General features: G+C 36.2%; 3 protein-coding genes across 4 annotated transcripts in view; 2 read left to right on the top strand and 1 right to left on the bottom strand.

The window, feature by feature from the left end:
* LOC115445657 overlaps positions 1-10131 on the top strand; it is a 13638-nt gene extending 3507 nt beyond the window's left edge. The window contains exons 1-5 of one of the 2 annotated variants that reach the window (XM_037443497.1): positions 7410-7506; positions 7633-7764; positions 8564-8703; positions 9024-9184; positions 9422-10131. In XM_037443497.1, the coding sequence (XP_037299394.1) occupies positions 7648-7764; positions 8564-8703; positions 9024-9184; positions 9422-9588 (585 nt within the window). In that variant the 5' untranslated portion in view covers positions 7410-7506; positions 7633-7647 and the 3' untranslated portion in view covers positions 9589-10131. Of the gene's footprint in view, positions 1-7409; positions 7507-7632; positions 7765-8563; positions 8704-9023; positions 9185-9421 lie in introns of those variants that run through there. The other variant, XM_037443496.1, reaches the window with a different exon arrangement.
* Positions 10132-10795: 664 nt separating this feature from the next.
* On the bottom strand, positions 10796-14220 carry LOC115445685 (protein Spindly). The gene is made up of 5 exons (XM_030172057.2): positions 13425-14220; positions 13152-13243; positions 12260-12374; positions 11495-11627; positions 10796-11111 (listed from the first exon to the last, which is right to left on the bottom strand). Exons 1-5 carry the CDS (start codon positions 14116-14118, stop codon positions 10853-10855), a joined length of 1293 nt encoding a protein of 430 aa, XP_030027917.1. The 5' UTR covers positions 14119-14220; the 3' UTR covers positions 10796-10852.
* A 1428-nt stretch (positions 14221-15648) lies between these two features.
* LOC115445673 (exocyst complex component 4) lies at positions 15649-23590 on the top strand. The gene is made up of 15 exons (XM_030172038.2): positions 15649-15862; positions 17893-18054; positions 18392-18561; positions 18806-18959; positions 19124-19247; positions 19491-19648; positions 19930-20144; positions 20413-20509; positions 20963-21125; positions 21381-21513; positions 21718-21879; positions 22165-22232; positions 22355-22462; positions 22675-22806; positions 23485-23590. Exons 1-13 carry the CDS (start codon positions 15806-15808, stop codon positions 22447-22449), a joined length of 1758 nt encoding a protein of 585 aa, XP_030027898.1. The 5' UTR covers positions 15649-15805; the 3' UTR covers positions 22450-22462; positions 22675-22806; positions 23485-23590.
* Positions 23591-25138: the final 1548 nt, after the last annotated feature.

The following is a 25138-nucleotide window of genomic DNA, read 5'->3' on the forward strand; positions in this document are numbered from 1 at the left end:
ACAGGATTTTGTTTGTCATTTTTCGCATAAAAAAAAAATAACATGCACATAAACAGCATGGTCGGTAGGGCCGTGAACCTTCAACAAGTAGGTACGTTACGGGTTACTATGTTTGTGATTTCAACATAGTATTATCAGGTAAAACTGATTTAAATTAAAATATCATCTTCGCTTTTTTATTTATTGATATTGTGTTGTTTGCGCACGATTTTATTTAGATGAATGAGTCAGTTCGATCAACGTTTTGTAGGAATTTTATGTTTTATTACGATTTTTATTTTAAACATAGCAGGTATAATATCCTAATATTATAAAAAAATTAAATATTTATTATCATAGTTTAGCGGATGTTCAAATATGCCCAACAGGTTCATACTCCCAAAAATCTTTGCTGTATACGATATACTGGATAACTTGCAATTATTATATTATGTAGCTTTCTTTTTTTATTGGTCGGCAATCTGCACCAAAAAATACAAGGCAACATGCTGGTGTAATACTTACATCGATTACCTGTATTGTTCTTATAAATCCTTGAAATCAACCAGTCCTTAAACTTATGATCTAGACTTGCTTATTAATTTTGTTCCAACTTTTCATAATTAGGGATACCACGTTTTTTAGGCACGCACGGCTAATTGGTTGATCATCACAACCTGATAGTAATATGTGCTAGATGTAACACGTTCAACAGTGTCACAATTGGCTGCGACTCAAAGACATTAGAAAGAGATCTACAGCCCTGCTATTGAAAAGTTCTTGCAAAATAAAAACTGATAGATCTCAGACATATTAGATTTTTATCACACTTTACAACTTCCATTGTGATTTCAAAAATGAAATTCGTCATGGAAGTCATCAAAATTTTGCGAAAGCTCACGAATGTAGTCTTTGACCGCATGTAATCATTGAGGCATTTAAGCTATTTTATAATACGAATCTTGTGCGAAGACAAAAGGAACTAACCTTTCGTCCTAGTGTAGTTAATTGTAGTGTTAAGTCAACAACACACGAACAAAGTGGTTTATGTTATCATGCTCTAAGAAAGAGCCTAGAATATCGTTTTTACTCGTAGTAAATTTATTACATAGAAAATAAAATTACAATTGTATTGCTTATTAGTCTTATAGACGAGACTGTAATTTATTGCTATGAACCTAGTTCTAACAATAAAGAAAAATAAAACTGTACACCTACTGCTAGTTATCCATACAAGGCTTGGTGGTATATGATTTAATGTCCAATCCAAAATGTCAGTTGCCAACCATAAATTATAATACCAACTGCCACAATTCTGGATAGTTCGTTATTTCGTAGTAAGTAACCCCCAAAACAAACTGAGAAGATTTAAATAAGTACAATTACTTTTTACTTAAGATCTCCAGTCAACCATAACTAAATATGATATTAGGCTACATAATACAATTTATCATACAACAGAACGCTCGGAACGGATTAGACCACCCAAATGTCCCATGGATCTCATTATATCAACAGATTTCGGCTACGTAAAAAGTAAATTTCAAATGCATGCCAATATTATTCTGTAGACTGCTTTAGTCAGCGAAGTCGCACAACAAGCGATACGCTTTGCTATGCGATATTTATCCCTTTTTTCAAGTGTGTAGCGACCACAATTTCACTGAAACTATAAAATCAGTATCTGTAAGAAAGTAGGTATATATCTTTAGTTAAAGATATCTTTAGTTTGACTTGGCCTGTTAAAATAGCAAACTCAGCAACTATGATTTATTATTTCTCAGTATCAATAACTGATGATGGCACCAGTTGCGCACTTTTTTTGCAGACGTAGTAACTTTGAGATATCAGAAGAACTTTGTGCTCATTTACATAACCCCTAATAAACCAATAACCACAAATACCAAAGCTCATCGCATATTGGTTCTCGAAGCCAAAGGTCAAGGTTTAGCCAGCTAATTTATCAACCTGTTTGCTAGTAGTGCGACGACTCCTTTTCATGACAATTACTCGTCGTCACGGATGCCGCTGGCCGCTGGCAACGGGTCGGCTCGTCTTGCGACAAGGTTCAAGGTCAAGTGTGAAAGATCATGCACAACTTTACCGCGTACGTTGTCTTAGACTCGTGTATTCGGAAATGATAATTTGGGCGTGAATTCAAAAGTCAGACATGGTGTAAGATTTGCGATAGTTAATAATATGTTTGATTTTGGTGTCGTATATTACATACATACATAACATCACGCATTTATCCCCGAAGGGGTATGCAGAGGCGCAACTAGGGCACCCACTTTTCGCCAAGTATGTTCCGTCCCATGATGTGATAGGGGGCGAGCCTATCGCCATATCGGGCACAAATTCCAGACTCCGGGCTGATACTGAGCAAAAAAACCCAAATATCACTTTGCCCGACCCGGGATTCGAACCCAGGACCTCAGAGCGCTATTGTACCGGACATGCAGTACAACTACGCCACCGAGGCAGTCGGTGGCGTAGTTGTGTTGTAGTGGTGTCGTATATTGGAAGATAAATAGTGTAAAATATTTCATGGTAACTATATTTTCCGAATTTGTTTATTTCACCAATTAAATTTACCAATTTATTTTAGAATATGGTTTTATTCATACTCTAGACTCAATATAGTATGGTAGTACGCTATTCTACCCTATAAGTGGTTGGTGTTTGGTGGTACTGCTGGTTGAAAGATAGGTCTTAGACTAACTAGCAACCCGTAAGGTAACAATATTAAAAATTATTTTCCATCTCCTAAATTATTAAAAAAAAATGGGAGATCTCTTGTTCCGAAAATGAGACTTATAGATTAAAAAAGCCTCCTAGGACAGGCAAGAGAAGTCGTGGCAGGACTCTCTTGATGTTTCTGGCCTACAGGGCAAATTGTTGTTTCAACTAAAAGACAATGGTCTTAACTTTACCGTTTGACATGGGGATAGTAATGACCGCAAATAATACGTTTGTAGTAAGTAAATGCGCTTTTTTATTATAAAAGTACTTATATATTTATGGTTTGCAAATTTTTGGTTTACATGTGCTGTAAGACATTGCTTTTTGCCATATTTTATGTTTTTAGGTCAACGGGAACTACCCTACATATCGTATAGGTTTTGACACCCCTATGAAATCACAAAATATGCGAAAAAAATTCGAGATACCTCGACGCGGTCCTGAGAAAGGAGTCAGTCAGACGGACAACAAAGTTATCCTATAAGAATTCGTTTTGGTATACAGAAGCCTCAAAATACATTACAACAAACATACTCTTGCTGCTCCACTCAAAAATGAATCCCGAATACCAAGGCTACTTCGAATTCCATTCTAGACTATAGCCAAACAAATTACTTCTATTTTATGAATGAGTCAGTGTTGTACTATATTTGACAATTGTGTAATCTATACAAATAGGTATTATTATTATATTATTAGCTATTGAGGTCAGAGTTTCTTAGAAATGTATAGTAATGTATAACCTTTGCGGCATTTATCACCCACTCTGGCTAGGATGGAATATTAATTGACTGGCAAATTTCACAGAATTGCAATAAAATGACCACTCTTGCTCATTAATTTTATTTTTTGCTCAAATAACCTGTTTACAGAAAAATCGTATATCATTCATTATTATAACAAGCTTATCTAGTTGTAAACGTCCCTATCCTTGAAGTTAAAACGCCTTCTTAGATCATGATTTTGTCACCCGCATTGCTCTGGGGGGAAGTGGTCAATTAATATTTCCAACTCCTTAATTAATCTTTCTATTTGATTAATTTCGTTGCGGGATAATGACATATTAGTTTTCCCTGAGACTCACCGAGCTTCACTGCTCGGTGTCATAAAATGCGTGCCACTGCTGACCCTGGCTACAGAATTTGTAGTGATGGGCGCGAGGGCAGGAAAGTCTCGTATGTAACATTATTAAACAAGAATATTTTCCCATGGATAGGGTATTACAGATTTTGGTAATATTTAACGATAATGACTAGGTAGGTAATGTTCTCTGAGGCACAAACATATTGAGATTTGTTATTCTTATGTGTTAATTTCTTCTGAGAAGGCATCTACATAATATGTTACTCCAGACATTACATTGTTTGTGCCTAACTAAACTATAATGCCCTTTAAAGTAATCTAAATAATTCTGAAACTGCATGTTTGTTTTTCTCCCTAAAACGGATTCTTGCTCTGCGAATTGTTTGCATATTTTTCAATGCAAACCAGACTGCGTTAAATGCAATTAAAATTCAAATGATCAATACCTTGTTTGTAAACAAAACCAGCATGATTGTCATATATACAGCATTGATAAATGTCACATTTTAAAATGCTTAGGGCCTCTTCACCAGTATATAGTAAATTCTATTTCACAGTTATCGTATTAAACAGCTAATGTAGATAGTACTCATTTTATTCCCATTTATTTGGCAGCATAGATTACAATGACTATTGTATTTGGTCCGCTTATACATTTATGTGACGAGAGGCATTCATTTGAAAATTGTTAAACAGGCCCTTATAATTTGAATTCCCAACGAAACCATTATGTAAGTTAAATTTTAAGATCAAAGGAAAAACGTTTAAAACTTTCTTTATTCTTTGAAGTTCTCTATTCTTGTCTTCCTATGCTGGATATATAATTTATCTTGGATAAGACCATGAGCGTAGCTTCTCTAAATAATCTGTGAAAAAGACTGAGTTACACAGTAATTCCGCTCATGAAAGCAGTAATAATTTTATCAGCTAGAAGTTCTAATTACTATATAACGTTTTCCTGGTATGAATACTGGACTAATTTTGTTCCAAAATGTTTAAAGAGTTTTGTACTCTTTGTAAGTATTTAAAAATGTCTGGGTCATTATGGCGAGCTGTGACATGAATATAAATCAAAATACGTTTTGGTCGGAATTACACATTCCAAGAATATTATTAAAATCATATAATTTCCGCGATAGTGGAGTAGCAACCTATATTACGGATATTGGGAGGTTATAGGTTAATTTTCACGTCGGGCAAAGTTTAATCAATTGGGGCTAGATTATCTTACAATTCCATGATATGCCAGCGATGGAATTTATTCCTGACATTGTTGTAATTTCACTTTCTATTCTACTCTGTTGACTTCTCGCCTTTGACATCAAGAAACAAAGATAAGTAGCGAACTACATAATAATATGCAGGTACTTGTTGCTCCTTCCCATAATATTATGTTGGGGCTACAGAGAGGACGTTACATAACTAAAAGATGTTCCAATTACGTTTGACCTCGCATAGTGTTATAAATGTCACTTAGTCATCTAAAATCAATATTTTAACAAACATTTAAAATGATCTACGTACGTAAATGCACGAAAATGTTAGTCATTTTTCGTGAATCTATAATATTAACAAATGCGGAAACTGCGAAATATTCTAAGTAAATATTCAAACCGTGGTTAGCGTCAACACATAAAAAAATTTGCAAAATATACCCATTATTTGGGAATTGTAAAATTTATTACTGTGTCGCGTGGCATTTACAAAATTTTAAGGATAACGATGCTTTTATTGTTCCTAAAACAAACAGAATGTCAATAAAAAAAACTTAGTTTTTCTTTATAAATTGATTGTAGTATGATTACGTGAGTTATAGCAAACTTGCTACTTTAGCTTATGATGGTATTCCTGACGTTACTTTTGAATATAAAGTAACGAGACCCTCGAAGGCCCACCTAAAGTAAAAAAAATCATAAAACTCCTTTCATATAAGAATATAAAGAATACCTTTAATTAAATTGCAACATACAACTACATATTATAAAGTAAATAAAAACTAACAAAATCGTAATATGTTGTAACACGAAAAATACCAAAAATACGGAGGAACCGGACTTTCTTCAATCACACTACTTGATAGCTAAACTACATAGAAAAAATGTACAGCGTTTTTTATATTACTATTATTATTTTATTACCTACCTGGGCACATTATACATACCTACTTACTTACTTTTTAAAAATACTCCAAATATTGGCGAGTTTAATGGACCTGTTAATGCAAATCCCTAAACCCAATATATCTGGCTCAAGAGTGAGTCTATAAAAATGTTTGATTCGCATTTTTATTTCAAACTAAAACCAAATTTAAATCTTGCTTTAATCTATGCTCGTAAAGTTGAAACCCTTGATACTTTTGCTTCAATGCGGAGTTAATTTGTAGATTTTGGTATCAAACCTCCATTTTAAGCTGAATGCTTTCAGTGCCTCTACTCGTAAGTTATGTGCCTAACCGCCATTTTCAATAAATGATTCCAAACGCTTTTTTCGATCTATCTCAAAAATTGACCAAACAGAACAAATTGTTTTTGAAGTGCTTACGAATGAGTTATTTTAATTGGTTCATTTTCTAAATCAGATTAAAGATTGAGATTGGGATTGTTTGCAGCTGTAAAACTATATTGCAACTTATAACTTATCATAGATATTTGGGATAAAAAATATTGTTACGTTACTATAATTTAATAAGAAAAGCATTTAAATTAAATACTTATTTAAGTATTTTAAAATTCAATTACGTTATCTTAAATATCACTTGATTACTAAATTATATATAAAAATCACCACTTAAACACATCCGTTCAACAAATGATTTCTACCTGGTCCGCATAAATTGTTTTGAGGGTGGCCTTAAGGCATTAATTCAAGGTTGATTAAGGGATCTCCTGTAATCTCGATTGCGTCATTCATTGGAACGATAATAATTCTGTGTCCGGGAGATTTCTGTTAGGGAATGTTTGATTTATTTATTTTTATTTTATTTGATTTTTTTATTTTATTTTATTTGGAACAAAAAACAACTGTACAAGTGACTTATAAATCTAATAATCTTATTAAATAAGTACAAATTATTATACAAATCACACCTTTGTCCCCATGTTAACAATAAAATAAATAATAATCCCCAGACCCACTTTTAAATTCAAATTGAATTTAAATTATTTGATGTTTTTATATGTAATGTCAGGGAGCCATTGGCCATATTAATCATTTAAAATATACGCAACCAAAACTGCCTTTCGATTAGAACTCCCGTAATTGCAAAAGGCCCCCTGATCTTATCTAACTTCGTATTTTAACGGTAATTCAACGTCCTCTATATGTTAGATCTACATAATATTGCATACCCCTTCCGCAGTTCTCCGTAATATTGAACACTCGAGACGCTTGTGACCCGTCTCCCCCGTGAGATCATCTGTCCCCGACTTATCCTATATGTTACATAGAACAAAATTTAATATTTTTCAGTAATTGGATTATGAATCTAGTGAGTGGGAACAGAGATATTTCAAAAAATCTTTTGTTTATGATCATGATGACTGATTGACTCACGTCTCCCTGTTATTTTTTACAAAAAAATAATATGCAATCACGGAAATCTAAGATTTCATTGCATGTTTTATAAAAAAAATAACTGTTAGTGTTCATCGGCAACATGACATTTGTCAGCATTCGCGACAAGTTTCGTTTCATCATTTTGGTGTAATAAAAATCCTCCCCAAAATGCTACACTAGATATCAATCCATGATTTAATTCGACTCCAAATCTATTTGAGCATTTAATTGTCTCAAATGTTAAATAAAATTAATTTATAATTTGATTTACAGATAAAGAATCACAAAATGGGTGGCGGACAATCAGTCCGCGCAACACAATTCAACCGTCCTGACAAAACAGAAGCCGATCCAACCATAAACGAAGAATCAACAGAACACCACATCAGCATCTCCAATAAAATGGTAATATTTTTTTTTATAATCACTTGTAAGGTATATACGCAAGTACGTGCGACTATTTTCCGCAGTGTTACGCTTTTTTTAAGACAATTGGATAATTCACCTCCTAAAACATTACAAAAAATTAAGAAGTATAAAAGACTGCTTTCATCCGGGATTAAAAGCCACGGGACTTTATTTTGTCGACTACAATACTTGTTTAGAATAAATATAACGTATAAATACATAATACTATGTCATTATATTTTGGCAGAGTCTGACTCAATTTAAATTCCACTAAAATGATTGCATCTACAAACATTACCTACGACCGGAACCCAGTAGGTAAATGCAACTTCCAAGAATTTCGTGTTATCGCTTATACACAACCCCTTCGTTAGAAATATTAATGCACACGACACAAACCACTATTTCACCTTTGATCTAACTTCAATATGTAAGTATTTAAATAAAAATGATGGGAAAATCCTCGCCTTTAAACACGGATGAGCCAAGCTTTTTGCGTTGAAGCAATAAGTAGATATTGATCTTGACGCTAAGATATGTCGAGATAACCATAATGAAGTTAAAAGCAATGACTAACCTTTAGGTGCCATTTTAATTTCAAACAATTAATTTATATTAGGTATAGTGAATTATTTTGTACCTAACTGTTAAACGAAGAGCTATACCATGAGTAGATAGATAGTTAATATAATAGAAAATATACTTACTTACGTTGTAAGTAACAAAATCTAGTTAGTCAGTTTTATTATTGATGGTTATTATTTCGTTTGCACAATAAATATTGGGTATTGATAAGGTGGAAAGACTGGTGGAAGATGCGACGTTGGCGGGCGGCGTAGCAGCGGCTGCCGCGGGCACACCACGTGGAGACTATAAGGACAAAATGTTCATGGAAAAACTCAAGTACATGGACGAGCATCACTCCGAGAGATGTGGGTGAGGTCATATAACACGGGACATTGAGCTAAGAAAAACAAACTTCCGTAGTATGTATGTAGTTATTCCGAGGTCTTAGGTTTTCCGAATATCTACCGAGCTTGAAGGTTACCTAACGTCTCAATACCACAATTTACATGATAAAAAGCTGTTTCCCAATAGTTATGTTTCGCTACTCTATAATATTATAATGTAATATATAAGTAGGTATATCAGGTATCTATTTGAATAACGGGAGCGGCTCTACATATTTTTATTGGTCTCAGCAAACAGTTATTTCCCTCTCTGAAACAAATTCCAATATCGAACTCTTCTTTTAGATTAACCGTAGAAGATTTAAACGCAATAGCAAAACGCATCGAGCTCCGCACCAGTAACATGGTGAGCATAGAGCCTGTGTGTGCCGAATGCAAGCAGCGGGTCATCGACTGCTACAACCGGGAACGAATCGACAACGCCGTCAGATGTTCAGATTCTGTTGGTAAGTGATGTTAGATAATACAATTGTCATCCCACGACAGTTCCAGTTGATTCCGAGATGAAACAATACTAAACCATAACCCCTATAGGGCAGTCGCTGTAGGGAACTTGAATGGTCTTAATGATAGTATGATAGTAAAGTTTAGCAAATAAGTTGCACAATGTCCATACAAGCCACAAAATCTCAATAGATTCATATTTTATCTATAAACGTTAACTACTTATATCACACATCCAGGTGCGTTCACAAAATGCGTGAGGGAGACAGCAACGACTCGTCTGCGTGCGCGTACGCAGAAGGAAGCTCGGGAAACCGCTCGCCGTTCCAGACACGTGGCACATGCACGCCACCATGCTTTGCGAGACCTAGTACCACCTCCTGAAGAAGAAGCTACTGCTATTTAGAACATATCAATGTATTAATACCATCCCAAAATATTGTATTTTTTAAATTTTTTATTGCGATATTCCGCTCGTAGCCATACAAATGCATACCAGAACGTCCGGAGAAAACAATGATGGTCGTTACTTCTATCATGCACACATCTACTGAGTACGTAAATACTAACATCATTATTTATTTTCGCTTTCGCTTTGTATTGGCCAGATATCTAGCATACGTCGTATTGTGATTCTTACTTTATAAAAGCCACAACAGTGATGATCTATTTAGGAACTTTTAGAACAACTATTAGATAATAGATATTTTTTGCCCGACATTATAAATTTATAAAGATCATTCATTAAATTATTATATTCAAAAGTTTAAGATTAGGTATTCATAAAGTAGTCAGTTTGACATAAATCTCGATATCTTTCAACCTGAGACTATAATTTAGCACGACATTAAGTTTTGTGCTCCAAAATACCACAATAAATATATTATTTACTAACATTGTTGTTTTCGTACAGTTATAGGTATTGATATTTAATTTATCTGCGGTCTTTGATAATAATCAGCCATGTCCGATCTTATAGTAATCATGTGTGTACGTATTTTTAACGAAAAAAACTCGTCATTTTAGTGGACTTTAATATAAAATGCGATGGGTCGTGACAGAGTTATTAAATAAAATTAAACCGCACTAAACCAGTTAGACTCTACATTTTTTGTCATGTATTGTAATATATCTCAAATAAAGAGTCAATAATAACAGCACGTTTTTCATTCATTCCTGTATTTGGCATCGGGAATCCCACTGCATAAAGCTTGTAATTTAAAGTCGCAACTTAAATAATAGAATTTAAGATTGTTGCGTTTAGTAAATATACTATCCAAAGGCCCAAATCATTTCTGGTTAGGGCAAGAAGGAGAGGGATTAGGAAGAGTCCCAATCCCTCTCTTTCTTGTATTCTTCTTTCTTGTGTCTAATCCTTGGCAGTACATCATCATCATACATACTTCGTCACGTATTGTGGATGTGTCGATGTGCATACGTACGTCTTATGGTAGCACCATACTTCACGCGTTTGATCGAATATTTGCATTGTTTGGCCAAACAAGTATCTACTTTTTACTAAAAGAGCACTAAATTTATATTATTTTGCTCAAAAGGTCCAAATATTTTGACAAATACCATTTTCTAGAAAACTAGAATAAAAACGCTAAAACTTCAATATTTATGCTATAATTATAATATTTACATTATCAATATTTCTTTAAATTATATTAGTTAAAAGACACTTTCTTCTTCACATCATCGGGACCGAGTTTCTGCGGTCTAACTGTAGGCATAACCTTTTGCATTCCAATATCATTCTTAATGTCGATTTCTTTGGGCTTAATATCCAATGTGGGTGAAGTGATTTTAGCTGAGTTCGCTGTTAGAATAGCAATTTTCCTGCGTAACTCTCGGACTTGGGCCGCGCTGGCCAACTGTGCCGCGCCTTGGGAGAGTACTTCGGTACGTAACTGCTCGCATTCAGTTCTATAAAAAAATATGAATACCTTTTAAATGCTTCTTTTTAATTCAGTTATCATTAATGAAGCTTGTTCTACTTTATTTTTGATAGGAGAGACTTCGCTACCAATAAGAGTGGTAATGTCCTTTATCCACCATACTAAATGTGTATACATAAATCTTAAAATAATATTATATCTTGAAAACATTTATTTGACAAATTGATTGTGTTCTCTGTTAAAGCAAGCAATCATTAACAATTTTTATTAACATGTAACTTTGAGTAATAAGAGATTAATGCAAATTGAATCTAATTTATGACTCCTTCACAGCAGTCAGTTCCGTAGTCAATAGATCATTCTAGAATTATTATTCTCTACATTTCAAAATTATCTATACTTTATACTAACTTCAAGTGTTCCAGCACCCCAGGTAGCCAGCCGTTTGCAGTCGGTTCACACAGTTTCCCAAACCAGCGCGCCAGTTCACGCCTCTGTTTCTCACATAGACCTTCCAACTGTGAGATGCGTTCCTCATAACTTTCTGAAGAAAAAAAAAATTATAGAATATATTCCTATAGGTTTTAGTATTATAATCCTGAATAGCCAAAATTTTAATTTAGTGATGTAGTCAAATGAAGATTTTTTTACTGACATGGCATAGGTATATTGGGAAATTAAACAATAGGATCAAATAAATGTTTCCGATTCAAACAATAGTTGAAACATCATAATAAAAATAAGCCTTTAGTAACAGTTACTACTACTATGTGTACTAGGTGTTTATTGCGTCTACCCATGTGAAGAACATTTTCTGGGATAAAAGTCCCACTGTGTATTTTTCCATAATAAAAAGGAGTTTCATACTAATTCAGGATAATTTGACTTATATATGTGCTGTACATCTTAACATATTCATGAACTGTCACATTTATCATATTAGTAAGAATAGACACATCACACCTTTATCCCCGAAAGGGAAGGTGCAGGTTAATCAGCCCCCACTTTTCGCCAAGTTATTGTACTATAGTTCGCAAACTATCCTGCGAGCTGTTACCCAGCAGAAAACTCAAATATCACTTTGCCCAACATAATATTTGAACCCAAGACCTTAGAGCGACATACCACTAACAAAATACAACTATGACACCGAGTAAGATAAGGTAAATTTATTACCAATAAGCTCCCTGTCGTAATGTGCGGCCGCTCCAACTTGTTGTTCCCAGATTGTCTGTTTCTCATGTAGCAAGGCTTCCACTTCCACCTGCTTGTTAGCCAGCTCTCTCCTTAACTGCAATATTTAATAATTTATAAACTAGTGGTTTTAGTAATTGAATAATTGTTGAATATAGATATCAGAATACTATGTAATTTCTATATAGGCATAACTAAAACTTTACTAAGAAATGACACAATATTCTGATATCTATATTCAACAAAGAGACAAGGTTATTATATATTTTTTTTCATTGTGCATGGCAAAATGACCGCACAGCAACTGATGGTAATTAGAATGTTGAATGATGAGAAATGATTACCCCTCAGAAGTCAACAAAATTATACTAACTTGTTAGAACCTGATATTTATAGGCTGATCCTGGAATATGGCACTCTTATGCAGGCCATTATAGTGGCAAAAACAAACTATTTTTTAACACCTTTTGTATGGTTGTTGCTATCAGAATGGCAATTGAATATATCCTACCATGAGCAAATTGAACACATCATATTATTAATCCATGTTTTTATATTAATACAAATAGAATACTTTTAGAGACTTTAACACATCATACATTCTCTATTTATTCCAATATTAAGTCCATAATATAAATGCAAAATCTCTGATAAATGTACCAAAGTATGTTTTGACATACATATTTATAGCATCAATATATAATTAAAAACACAAACAAACAATGTTTTGCATGCAGGTAAGAACATAAATAATGTATTAACATCATCTTAATATTGCAGTGATATGGATATTAATGGTATTATATATTTTACCTTGTGTCATATTTTGTTAGTTTTATTGTCTTATACTTAAGTTTTAATGTCAAATGCATACCCTAGAATTTGTTTGTTTCATATGTATAAGATTTTTGGCCATTTCTTGTCTTTTGTCTTCAACTTCAGCGAAGATGGAGTTTCCTTTGGCAGCTGTAAACATTGTAAGGAACATTGTTTATGTGGACATTAAAAAAATGGTTTTATAATATTAAAATGCCTTGACTATCCACGGATAAGTCACTGCTCAAATGAAATAAACATAGTAGATTTACAAATTACACTATAAACCTCAACAAACACATACAATAATCAATATGAATATTAGACATACCATGAGGTTGTGCATCCTGGGCCTCTGCTGTGTACTGATGCAACATAGCCTTCGCTTCAGCTAGTTCCACGATGGTAGCCGCCTCACGCTCATTGGCTGCCCGCAGTTCTTCTCTACGCAATTCAGCAGATGCACGCATTTCACCCATCTCAGATGCCAACTCCTCCACTTTCATACGCCAAGATATGATCTCGTTTCTTGCTTCCTCAAGCGCTACTTTCGCTGCAGCTGCATCGGACAATGCGATATTCACAGCAGCGCGCGCTTCATCTAATTCTGTGTTATCACGTTCCGGGCTCTCTCGTACTTTTAAAACTTGCTCCTCTTTTAAATTGCAAATTTGATTTTCGAATTTTTTTACCTCTACTGCGTGACGTTCAAGAATTTCTGATCGTTCACTTCTGAGGGCTGAAATTTCTTCTTGTAAAGATGTTATACGTGTATTCAACTCACTCTTCCTTTTCTGTTCATCTGCTTGATATCCTTCTAATTCCGCCGTCAAATGTCCTTGTACGTCAAGAGCGGTTTGATAACTTCTTTTTGTCTCATATAGCTCTTGTTTAGTTATTTCATAGCTGCTAGATAAATTTTCAAATTGCTTCCTGAGTAAATAATATCGTTCGCTAAGTTCTCCATTAGTTATATCCTCAGCTTCTGTGCAATTTGTTTTATTGCTTATCGTCGAATAATCCATAGTAGTATTATTTACTTATTGATGCAGTAATTATAATATAAATTTGTAATTATAACAAAATAAACCGAAATTCATTCTAAAATCAAATCAAACGAACTTTCTGAATTCAAACTTAAAAAAAAATTGACATAGACGTCAAAATTGAACTGGTGTTGTTCTGGAACAACATGAAATCAAATGTATCGATTATAACTCTGAAGGCAATTTTGTCAATCCCCTTAATCATGTGTTTTGGCTATGAATCAATAGGTTTTGGCTTTGAATTCCTAGTTGGAATAATATACTTTGTTTGTGATGTTAAAGACAAAATTTTCCAAAATCTAAGCCAAGCCTTTCCAGCAACTTCCTTATAAAATCAAATAACACTGTCTACACTGAAGTGTGATAGAGTGAAAAAATTATAATATTTATCAAATTAGATACCATACCACAACTTACGATAAGAGAAAACCCACATTGTTAAACAAATTAAGCGCACTTTGCCAACTTTGATTACGTAAAAAGAAAGGAATCTTGTAATAATTATTATGTATTGTAAGCAATTTCATCCTCCAAACTAAGTGTAACGGCAGAACTTGTTAAAGATTTTTATAAGATAATGGTAATACCTTAGCCATAATCAGTCCCGGATCTAAAGGGGGGCTAGCCGGGGCCCAAGCCCCGGGCGGTGAATTCAGAGGGCAGGCAAATGCAAACTTGGCAGACGAATACATAACTCATGATTAATGCAACTTTGAATATTGAGACATACACTACATTCAATACTAAAATTATATCCTGCGGGACGCAAAATGATGATAATGGTAAATATATAGGTGGGTGCGCGGCATTTTCCAGATTTTGCCCCGCCTCAAAAAAATTCAAGATCCGGGATTGGTCATAATGGATCATTTTTACTATTAAATTAAACAATTGCATTGAAATATTACTTATATATTTAAAAGTAGAGTTAAATAGTTAAAGCTAAAGTGACTGTAAATTGACAAAAAGTTCTTGAGTGAAGATCACATTCAGGAAACACAACACATTGGACGTCCACTTGTAAGCTGGACAGACGACTTGATAAAGATTGCAGGAACACGCTAGATGCAGGCCGCTTTTGAAAGATCCGTCTGGAAATCTTTAGAAGAAGTTTTTAAGCAGTCGATTACACATGGCATTCATTGATTCGTGGATTCAGTATTTACTCGATATTTATTAACTCTCCAAACTATTCGAATCTCTCGATCTCCTAACGTTGACACTACCTGATAGTGTACGAAGATTGTTGTAATGTTATTGCTCCGTTAAATAAAATTATTTTACTATTAACAATTTAAATAACACATGAAATTAATACAAGTATCTCTAACTTTTATTTTCACTTTAATAAGAGACCAATACTCCAATTTCATTTTGATATAGGAAAACTTGAAAGTTACGGTAGTCCATGTCATAAGTTGGTTACGCATATATTGCATACGCTTATATTTATCTTTTTTTAACGTCGTGTAAGTGTATAAATTTATCCTTGTCTAATAAAAGCAACTTGTGTAATATCTGGAAAGTGGAACAAAATTTTGACATAAAATTTGTCTGCTCTCTGCTCACTGCTGTCAGCTGTGCAATCAAAAATCAGGGGGCGGAATAATACTTTTTTGTTATTATATATCTAAGACCAGGAAAATATTGCAACAATAACACCAGGATGTCCTCTCCCCCGCCCACTAAGCCCCCTCGGGGGGTTAAACAAGGAAAAGAAACAGTAAGTGCAGTGTTTTGTTGCGAACCCATCATGGAATCTATTATCAAAGTAAAATATATTTATTTTTATGCCACCTATACCCAAATATCATAGCTTCCTTGTACAATAAGTTGTATTTTTGTATTTAGCTTTGCCATATTCGTAACGTTAAATATACTAGACCATAATAATATTGGATATTGAGCTTTATGATCTAAATGCCCGCGGCTCCGCTCGCGTTATAAAGTTTTTCAGGCTAAAGTTTACCGTTATAAAAGTAGTAGTTTCCCGGGAGCCTATGTTCTTCCCAGGGTCCCAAACTGTCTCCATGCCAAATTTCCTCTTAATACGTTGGGTAGTTTTTGAGTTTAACACGTTCAGGCAGACAGATGCAGCCGGGAACTTTGTTTTATAATATATTTTTTAGAACTTTTTAAGAGGAACAATCCCGTCATACATCATTGTTGCATAACTTTAACCGTTTACGCAGCGCACGCAACAGAAGCTCTCATAACTAATAAATTGTCCCCGTTTTTGCAACATGTTTCATTACTGCTCCGCTCCTATTGGTCATAGCGTGACGATATATAACCTATAGCACTCCAGGAACAAAGGGCTATCCAACACAAAAATATTTTTTCAGTTCGAACCGGTAGTTCCTGAGATTAGCGATTACTGCTCCGCTCCTATTGGGCATAGCGTGATGATATATATAGCCTATAGCATTCCAGGAACAAAGGGCTACTCAACACAAAAAGAATTATTCAGGACCCTTATTCTGTATGATAGTGTAAACGCGTAACGCGGCCGTGTCATGTTATCTTTGAGAAATGTGCGTGAAATGGTATTCTGTAAGCCAAATTTCTATAGTCCTAAACATGATGTGTTGTGTTACGTGCTTGTTACGCACTGTTAAAATAACGTGCGGGATAGAGAATAAGGGCCCAGTTCAAACTCCTAGTTTCTGAGATTAGCCATTACTGCTCTGCTCCTATTGGTCATAGCGTGATGATATATAGTCTATAGCACTTCACGAACAAAGGGCTATCCAACGCAAAAAGAATTTTTCAGTTCGGACCAGTAGTTCCTGAGATTAGGCATTACTGCTCCGCTCCTATTGGGTATAGCGTGATGATATATAGCCTATAGCACTCCACGAACAAAGGGTTATCCAACGCAAAAAGAATTTTTCAATTTGGACCGGTAGTTCCTGAGATTAGCCATTACTGCTCCGCTCCTATTGGGTATAGCGTGATGATATATAGCCTATAGCACTCCACGAACATAGGGCTATCCAACGCAAAAAGAATTTTTCAGTTTGGACCGGTAGTTTCTGAGATTAGCGCGTTCAAACAAACAAACAAACAAACAAACTCTTCAGCTTTATATAATAGTATAGATGCAGTCACTAAAAAAATTAAAAACGGTAAAGTTATGGCTATTAGTTTGGCTATTAATTATTATGATAAATATGTGGCATGGATCCAAATTCGTGTTGTCCTTTGACTTATACTTGGGCCAGCCTATAACTGGCTGGATTGTTGTTATGTGGCTCGCTGTTGTGATATTTCACATGGAATGGTGCAGCAGTGCACTGATTATTAATTTATATTTATCATTCAATTTTTATTTTAATTACTAACATAGTCTTAAGAAAAATTTTATCCTTTGCTAACAATATGAGTCCTATGTTATTTGAATAAATAAATAATAATAAGAATAATAAAAGTCCAGACAGAGAGAGTACTTGCAAGGTGTATAAGCCCCAACTAGAGTAATGTATCTTAAAGGGGCCTGTGCATTTTGGATCCATGTCCCCATGCAAGCCTTCCAAAAGGACCAGCCTTTATGCTATGATTTTCCACAGGAAAGACTCATAATAATAATTGATTTTTACCCTTTAACTAAATTATGTCAATCCATATCATGGCCCAACTGTATGCCAAATTTTATCCATATCCATTTAGTGCTTCACTAATTATTACATTTACTAGTGAAATAAATTTATTTTTTGCCCTAAATTTGAATGTTCTGTATCCATTATTTTCCAGAGTGGTCTTCTAATGTCAGTGATACGAACACTGTCTGCAAGTGAGACAAATGAACAGCGAGAGAAGGAGAGAGCCAAGCTAGAGAAGGAGTACAAGAAGAGTGATGCAAGACTTGATGAGCTTGTCGCTGCACATGCTCAGGAGATCATGGAAGTTATGCAGGTGGAATATTTTATATTACCATTAGAATTATAGAGATTTATTTTGAAATATTCAGATTTAACATTTAAAAGATAAACTGGGTTAGGCAATTTGTATTATTTTTTATATAAAAACATAGTTATACAGATACATATTGGTATTTATTATTACTTTGAAAATGTTAGCAAAAATGAACATTAAAAACATAATATTTTATTTTTAAGAAATTAATATTTTTTCCAAAATAATATTATGATTGTGCCATAATAATTTATTTATAAAAGTATTTCAAAGATACCACTCTTTTTATTTTTTACTAGTTTAACTTTACAGATAGCAACCTTGTTTGTATCTATAGAAATTCAGCGCGGTTGGCGAATCGCTAGGTGCGTGGGGTCAACACTGCGAGGCAGCATCAGCGCGGCTGGCGGCGTGCCGCGGCCTCCTGCGCTTGCGCCGCGACGACTTGCGTCGACTGTGGGCCGATGCACGCACACACCACTATGCCTTAAATATGCTCACTGACATGTGAGTGACTATATTTTAAAGTGTGCTGTAGTGAGAACATGGCCTTTCCAAAACATTTCAAATCTCAAAGTGATCATAAATTTAGTTATTTTTTAGACATATTGGCATTGAGTCTAAAGACTAAAGAATTAAAATTCTATAGGTCAAAATTAAAAAAGGCCAATTAACACAGAATGGTTATAATCATAACAAATATTTTTTTATATATAACAATTTGTTAAATCCTCTTCCATGTTTCTCACAGAGAACGCGTGGTGGTGTCAGAGCGAGAAACTCGCGAAGCGCTGTCGAGCGGCCGCGTGCTCGCTGCTGCGCATACACTTAAGGCGGCGCTCGACACCGCTGACACCACGCTCTCTCACGTCGATGCACTCAACGCGACGAGGCAGCACTTGCAGGTGATGCTGAATTTGTTACATTAACATGCCACTCAAGTTGAATAGGCAGTGATGTTATTGTAAACCATTATTAATTGTATTCCACTTATTTTTGTAGAACTTTGTGAAATTCCCAAGTGCTAAAATTTTTATAGTTTCTTACTATGGATAACTTTTTCGATCAGGCAAAAAAACGTGAGCTAGTGGAGATGGTAGTTCGGCGCGTGAGTGACGCCGTGTACCGCGGTGAGCGCGCGCCTCTCTCGCGCCGCCTCTCCGCGAGACGCCGCACCGCGCTGCTGCTAGCCGGTAAGCTTTCTGATGTGAAATACCTAACGTCTAAGATAGAATGGAAGATAGGCTTATTACAATGTTGTTTCTTACAGCTATCCTAGTGGTTTAGGACTAGACACCTACTGTGAAAAAAAAAAGGAAGCTAGTATAAAATTATTTTATAATCATGCATAAATCCACTGCTGGATGATATTTCTGTTCTAGACTAATCCCTGACCTATGTTATATCTTTATGTACGAATTAGTAATCTTTTACAGAGCTAACCAAGAGTGAAGAACTAACAGATGCATACTTACAAGACATAACTCCAGAGTATGAGGCTTCATTGTCGGAAGAAGATAAAACTTTTGAAACAACAGTGATGATATCTCTTGAAGCACTTGGTGTGCTAGAACAGCTGAAAGAGGCTACTGAGGTATCTATAATACTTTGCCATTGTTAAAATTAACAAAATATAAGCTAATATTAAACAAAAAAATAATATTGTAATTAAATATATAATGCATGCATTACTAATCCCTAAAGTGGAAATCTAATTAACTGTACAACTAATAATGTTTTGCTATTTATATTGAGACTGTGGTTCCACCCGTCACATTCATTTGTTATTTTTTATTGTAACCAAAACAGAGCCTGAGCCAGAGAGAGCATGCCAGAGCATGACTACCACTTTAAAACAAAATAATTCTCTTACAGAAATTCAAAGTTAACATACAACATGAACTACTTGAAGTAATTGACTCAGTGTCGCGTAGAATCATAGAGGAGGGCGATGTGGAGCCCGACCCCGAGTGCGAAGAGGATGGCGAGATACAAGACAATGAAGGAGTGACAGAGACGGGACGACCGCTGGCACGCCTCGTCACCAGTCTAGGAGAGGAATTCAGAGCTTGTGCAGCACGAAATAAGAGGTGGGATGTGTAATTAACTAAATTTATAGCAAATAATATATAGCTTTTTTCATTTTGAAATCATTGCATTTTTATGTGCCGAAATAACATATATTATATAATCTTTTATCATTATACAAAAAAATATTTATTTTCCCTTATCGTATTCAAAATTAAGAACACCGCCATTGTTTTAATTACACTGGTATTATAACTTTTTGCACACCTGCTAGAAGAAAAAGACAAAATGATTGTAACTATGAGACTTATCATCTACTTATTGTTATAGACTCCTGCAATTGTGGAAAGCTGCGTTACAGAAAAATCGCGTGTCCGACACATGCCTTCACACGGAGCAGCACTATTGGAGCGCCGTCCAGCAAGTTGTATGACCTATTCTTATAACATCTTCTTTGCCATCTAACAATTTTATAACAACCGGCCCTTTGCAGACAAGGTTGTATAATATTATATGTACATTATATTAAAATATTAATCATGTGGACACTAGTATAGGAATAGAACTCACTATATGACTTGGAAAAAAACAATGACTTAGGAGCGGACATATTAAGTACACAGGGCTAGTCGTCCACAGCATGTCGCCTACCGCCATCTTGTGACGGAGTTCACACGCAAGTCCAGTATCGCGCTCCGATTGGCGGAGGGCGTATATCACGTCATTGGGAGCCAATGGCAGTGTATTACGCGAATAAATCTTATAAGGCGCAGAGCCTGAGATTTAAACTGAAAACGGTTACCTTTGTTACAATAGGATTTAATATTTTATATAATTATTGGTATAATGCTTTAATTTAATTTCAATCATTCTTCTGCAGATGCAGCTGTTATTAACAGAATATTTGGAAATTGAAAGCGTTCCATTGTCAGCTCAGAGGTCTAATACAGTGCCTGAAGGCACGGGCCCTGCGCTTCGTCTCACCGACTATTTCGCAAAGAAACGACCGCAAAGACAACATGGAAAACTGTTTAGATTTTCTGGTAAGTTTAATCTAGACATATTTATATGAATTTATTTGCATGGAATATTCTAAAACGTGAACCAGTTCTTATAGTTACTTTACTTATAGACAGTTACATAACACAGACCTAAAGCTATATGATAACTCAGTTAATGTAGCTTCCATTAAAGATTTTTTTTTTAAATGTTTACTATGTATATGAATTATCCTTATACATTCAACCCCACACATTTTTACTGATAATAATGCGTATTAATAATAATATTGTGGCCAGCATGCGGTCCTGTGACGACGACATCGACCCGAAGACACGCGCATCCGCTCGTGTGCACCCCGCACGCGAGTCATCTGCACGCCGTGCTGCCGCTCCTACACTCGCTTTGCCAACACATCGAGTCGATTACTGGGTGAGTACGTAATGATAACACAATTATTAGTAGTTGTGTAACATTGGAACAGTAAATCTCTGAAGTATCATAAGATAAATATGTCATCATGTATAATAAATACACTTACTCTGGATACACCATAGGATACTAATTTGGTTTCCTTAAATAAACAAACAAGATAGCAACTCTAAAGCATGTTTCATAAAATTATTTTCCTTTCAGGGGTGGCGAATGTTCGCTGCGTGCGTTTATAACAGACTACGTGCGCACCGGCGAGAGCGAACGGCTCGCCAGCGCCGCGCGCGCCGCCATAGACGACGCCATGCGGGCCGCCGGCGCGTGGCGCGAGCGGGGACCGCCGCCACCCACCAATATTAAATCCGGGTGAGTGTGTCTTGTAATCTCTCAATGTTACTGTGGGTTTGGAATATTTCCATAGGAGTATTGTATTGATATACATTTTATATCAGATTTTTTCAAATGATGCCTTTGTTAGAAAATGTCGTTTACACAGCATAAAATAAAGTTAGATGACCTGCGGGGCTATTGTGTATCTCAGTTGACAACGAAAATTGATAAGCACTAGTCAAGGTGTACATCAATTAACTGTCAAACTACGGTATTAACGTACACGTAAAACGAATGTAACTATATAATGTGTATGTGCAGTGAGCGTCACCGCGTGATATTCACGTGTTGCGGTGCGTCGTGGCGCGCGATCAATGCGGCGGTGCGTGGCGCGCGGCGGTGCGGCGCGTGCGGCGGCGGCGAGGCGGCGCGCGGCGCGCTGGGCGCGGTGCAGGCGCTGGGGTCGGCGGCGCGCGCCGCGCCCGCGCCACGCTCCGCCGCGCACGCCGCCGCGCGCGCCGCCCGCTGGCTCGCCGACGACGACATCGTGCGCTTCCTGCGCTCGCTGCACAACTACCGCGCCGTAGACATCGCGCCCAAGGATGACAAGGATGCGCATGTTAGTCATATTCTTACCTAAATTTAAAGATATTGAGCAACGCGTGAACATCCAGTAACTTCTCATCAAGAAAGCCAGCCCGGGTTATCCTGGACTTTGCTGAAAAATGATTGATAATCTTAACATTTAGTTAAGAAAATATTCCAACTATTCTAATAAATTACACAATAAGCACACCTATACCTCTAACGATAACTTACACTAATTAACAGGAGTTAAAGCAAGCATACGAACGCGAAGCAGAGATATTGGGCTCGAGCTTGGGTGACGGAGCTATCGCACGCAAAGAAATTGTCGCAGATATAAACACGTTAGCTGACCTAGCGGTCATGTGTGAAACTATGGTAAGTGTATAGTGTTGGTATATTTTGCAAACTTGTCTTTCCCTAATGGCTTACAGTGCGCGTGAGCAGCATGTGTGCACACCACTCCTGGGTGGCAGCCTCTTAAGGGAGGCAGATTTCAGAGGATGCTCACTCAATTTAATTATCCTCCGTTTATTCAACTTTAGTGCCTTCCATAATACAAACAAATGGAAAATGATTAAATATTTTAGAAACCTACATACATAAATACATATACGCATAAACTTATCTACATGTGGCGGCGGAAATAAAGTGGCCTACACTTATAAAAAATATAAATCCGGCACTGGTGCACACGCACACTACTATAGCGAAAGAGGAAAATGCAATACCGCGTAAGTGTTAAATAAAATAGGATTAATTATAATCAAACAAACATTTCGTATATTAAGTATCAGTTTTAATTAAATGTTTTTGTCGTTACACCAAAACTTTCCCCGACGCTTTCTATCGTAGTATGTGTGTGCACTCACGCTGCTCACACACAATGTCTTTGTGGATGATATAATCTATACCAGAAATTAAAACTGGTAGATCATGTTTTAACGCAAAAACTACGTATCGTGTTGCACCCAACTGCGGAAGGTCACGGATCACGCGAATATCCATTACAACATAATATGTATTGTAGCATTTTTAAATATTGTTGTTCATCAGGATTGGCTCAGTGCGAACATAAGGAGTATTCCGTCAATGCTGTCTGGTGCAGTAAAATTGTCCGAGAAGTTCATCAATGACATATCTGGCGCGGCGTCTGTCTTCGACGATATAGGGCAGAAATGCTTGTTGTTCCTGCATTTAGAGGTGAGGGATGTTTCGTGCCATTTGACAGTTTATTACCATTAGATAGTTCCATGTGTTTGTTGCTTTGTCGAGTTGTTTACTTTAATTATTTTAGTTTCAAACAAGCATGTAAAATTCCTTACATAGGCAATTGAAGAAATAGGAACGCACATAATAAAAAATATTTTCTCCAATTTAATGCAGTACATGTGTAATTTTACTCTTTACTTATTTAATTTGTAACTGTTTTCTGTTCCTACTGAATAAAAAAAATACATTTATCATAAAACAAAAATATTTATCTTAAAGATGCGCATCGAGTGCTTCCACTACCTGGGTCAGGAGGAGCGTGAGGGCGCGGAGGGTGCAGAGGGCGGGGCGGAGCGCGGCGGCGCGGCCCAACTCGCGCATGCGCTGCTCGCCGTGCACGAACGCGCCGCGCCCGTACTCGCGCCGCACCGACTCGCCGTAAATATAATACACATAATTACAATCTATCTGAAGGTAATCTAGACTGCCTCGGTGGCGTAGTTGTACTGCATGCGCGGTACGGCAGCGCTCTGAGGTCCTGGGTTCGAATCCCGGGTCGGGCAAAGTGATATTTGGGTTTTTCTGCTCAGTATCAGCCCGGAGTCTGGAATTTGTGCCCGATATGGCGATAGGCTCGCCCCCTATCACATCATGGGACGGAACACACTTGGCGAAAAGTGGGTGCCATGGTTGCGCCTCTGCATACCCCGTCGGGGATAAAATGCGTGATGTTGTGTTGTTGTTGTTGTGTATCTGAAGGTTTTAAACTTATTGACATTGTGCTGTTATAGCAACATCAACGTCAAGGGGAATTTTGCGTCATTGCTACTAATGTTAAAATAACATAAATTACCTTTGTTCGTGGAGTGCTATAGGCTATATATCATCACGCTATGACCAATAGGAGCGGAGCAGTAATGACTAATCTCAGGAACTACCGGTTCGAACTGAAAAATTCTTTTTGTGTTAGATAGCACTTTGTTCCTGGAGTGCTATAGGCTATATATCATCACGCTATGACTAATAGGAGCGGAGCAGTAATGGCTAATCTCAGGAACTACCGTGTTTGAACTGAAAAAATCTTTTTGTGTTGGATAGCCCTTTGTTCCTGGAGTGCTATAGGCTATATATCATTACGCTATGACCAATCGGAGCGGAGCAGTAATGAAACATGTTGCAAAAACGGGGAAAAATTATTAGTTTTGAGAGCTTCCGTTGCGTGCGCTGCGTAAACGGTTAAAGTTATGCAACAATAATGTATGACGGGATTATTCCTCTTAAAAAGTTCTAAAAAATATATTATAAAACAAAGTCCCCCGCTGCATTTGTCTGCCTGAACGTGTTAAACTTAAAAACTACTCAACGTATTAAGATGAAATTTGGTATGGAGACAGTTTGAGAGGCTCCCGGGAAACTACTACTTTTATAACGGAAAACTTTAGCCTGAAAAACTTTATAACGCGGGCGGAGCCGCGGGCAAAAGCTAGTTGTAAATAAA

This window comes from Manduca sexta, chromosome 26, assembly GCF_014839805.1.
Source record: "Manduca sexta isolate Smith_Timp_Sample1 chromosome 26, JHU_Msex_v1.0, whole genome shotgun sequence".
In the NCBI taxonomy this organism is placed as follows: domain Eukaryota; kingdom Metazoa; phylum Arthropoda; class Insecta; order Lepidoptera; family Sphingidae; genus Manduca; species Manduca sexta.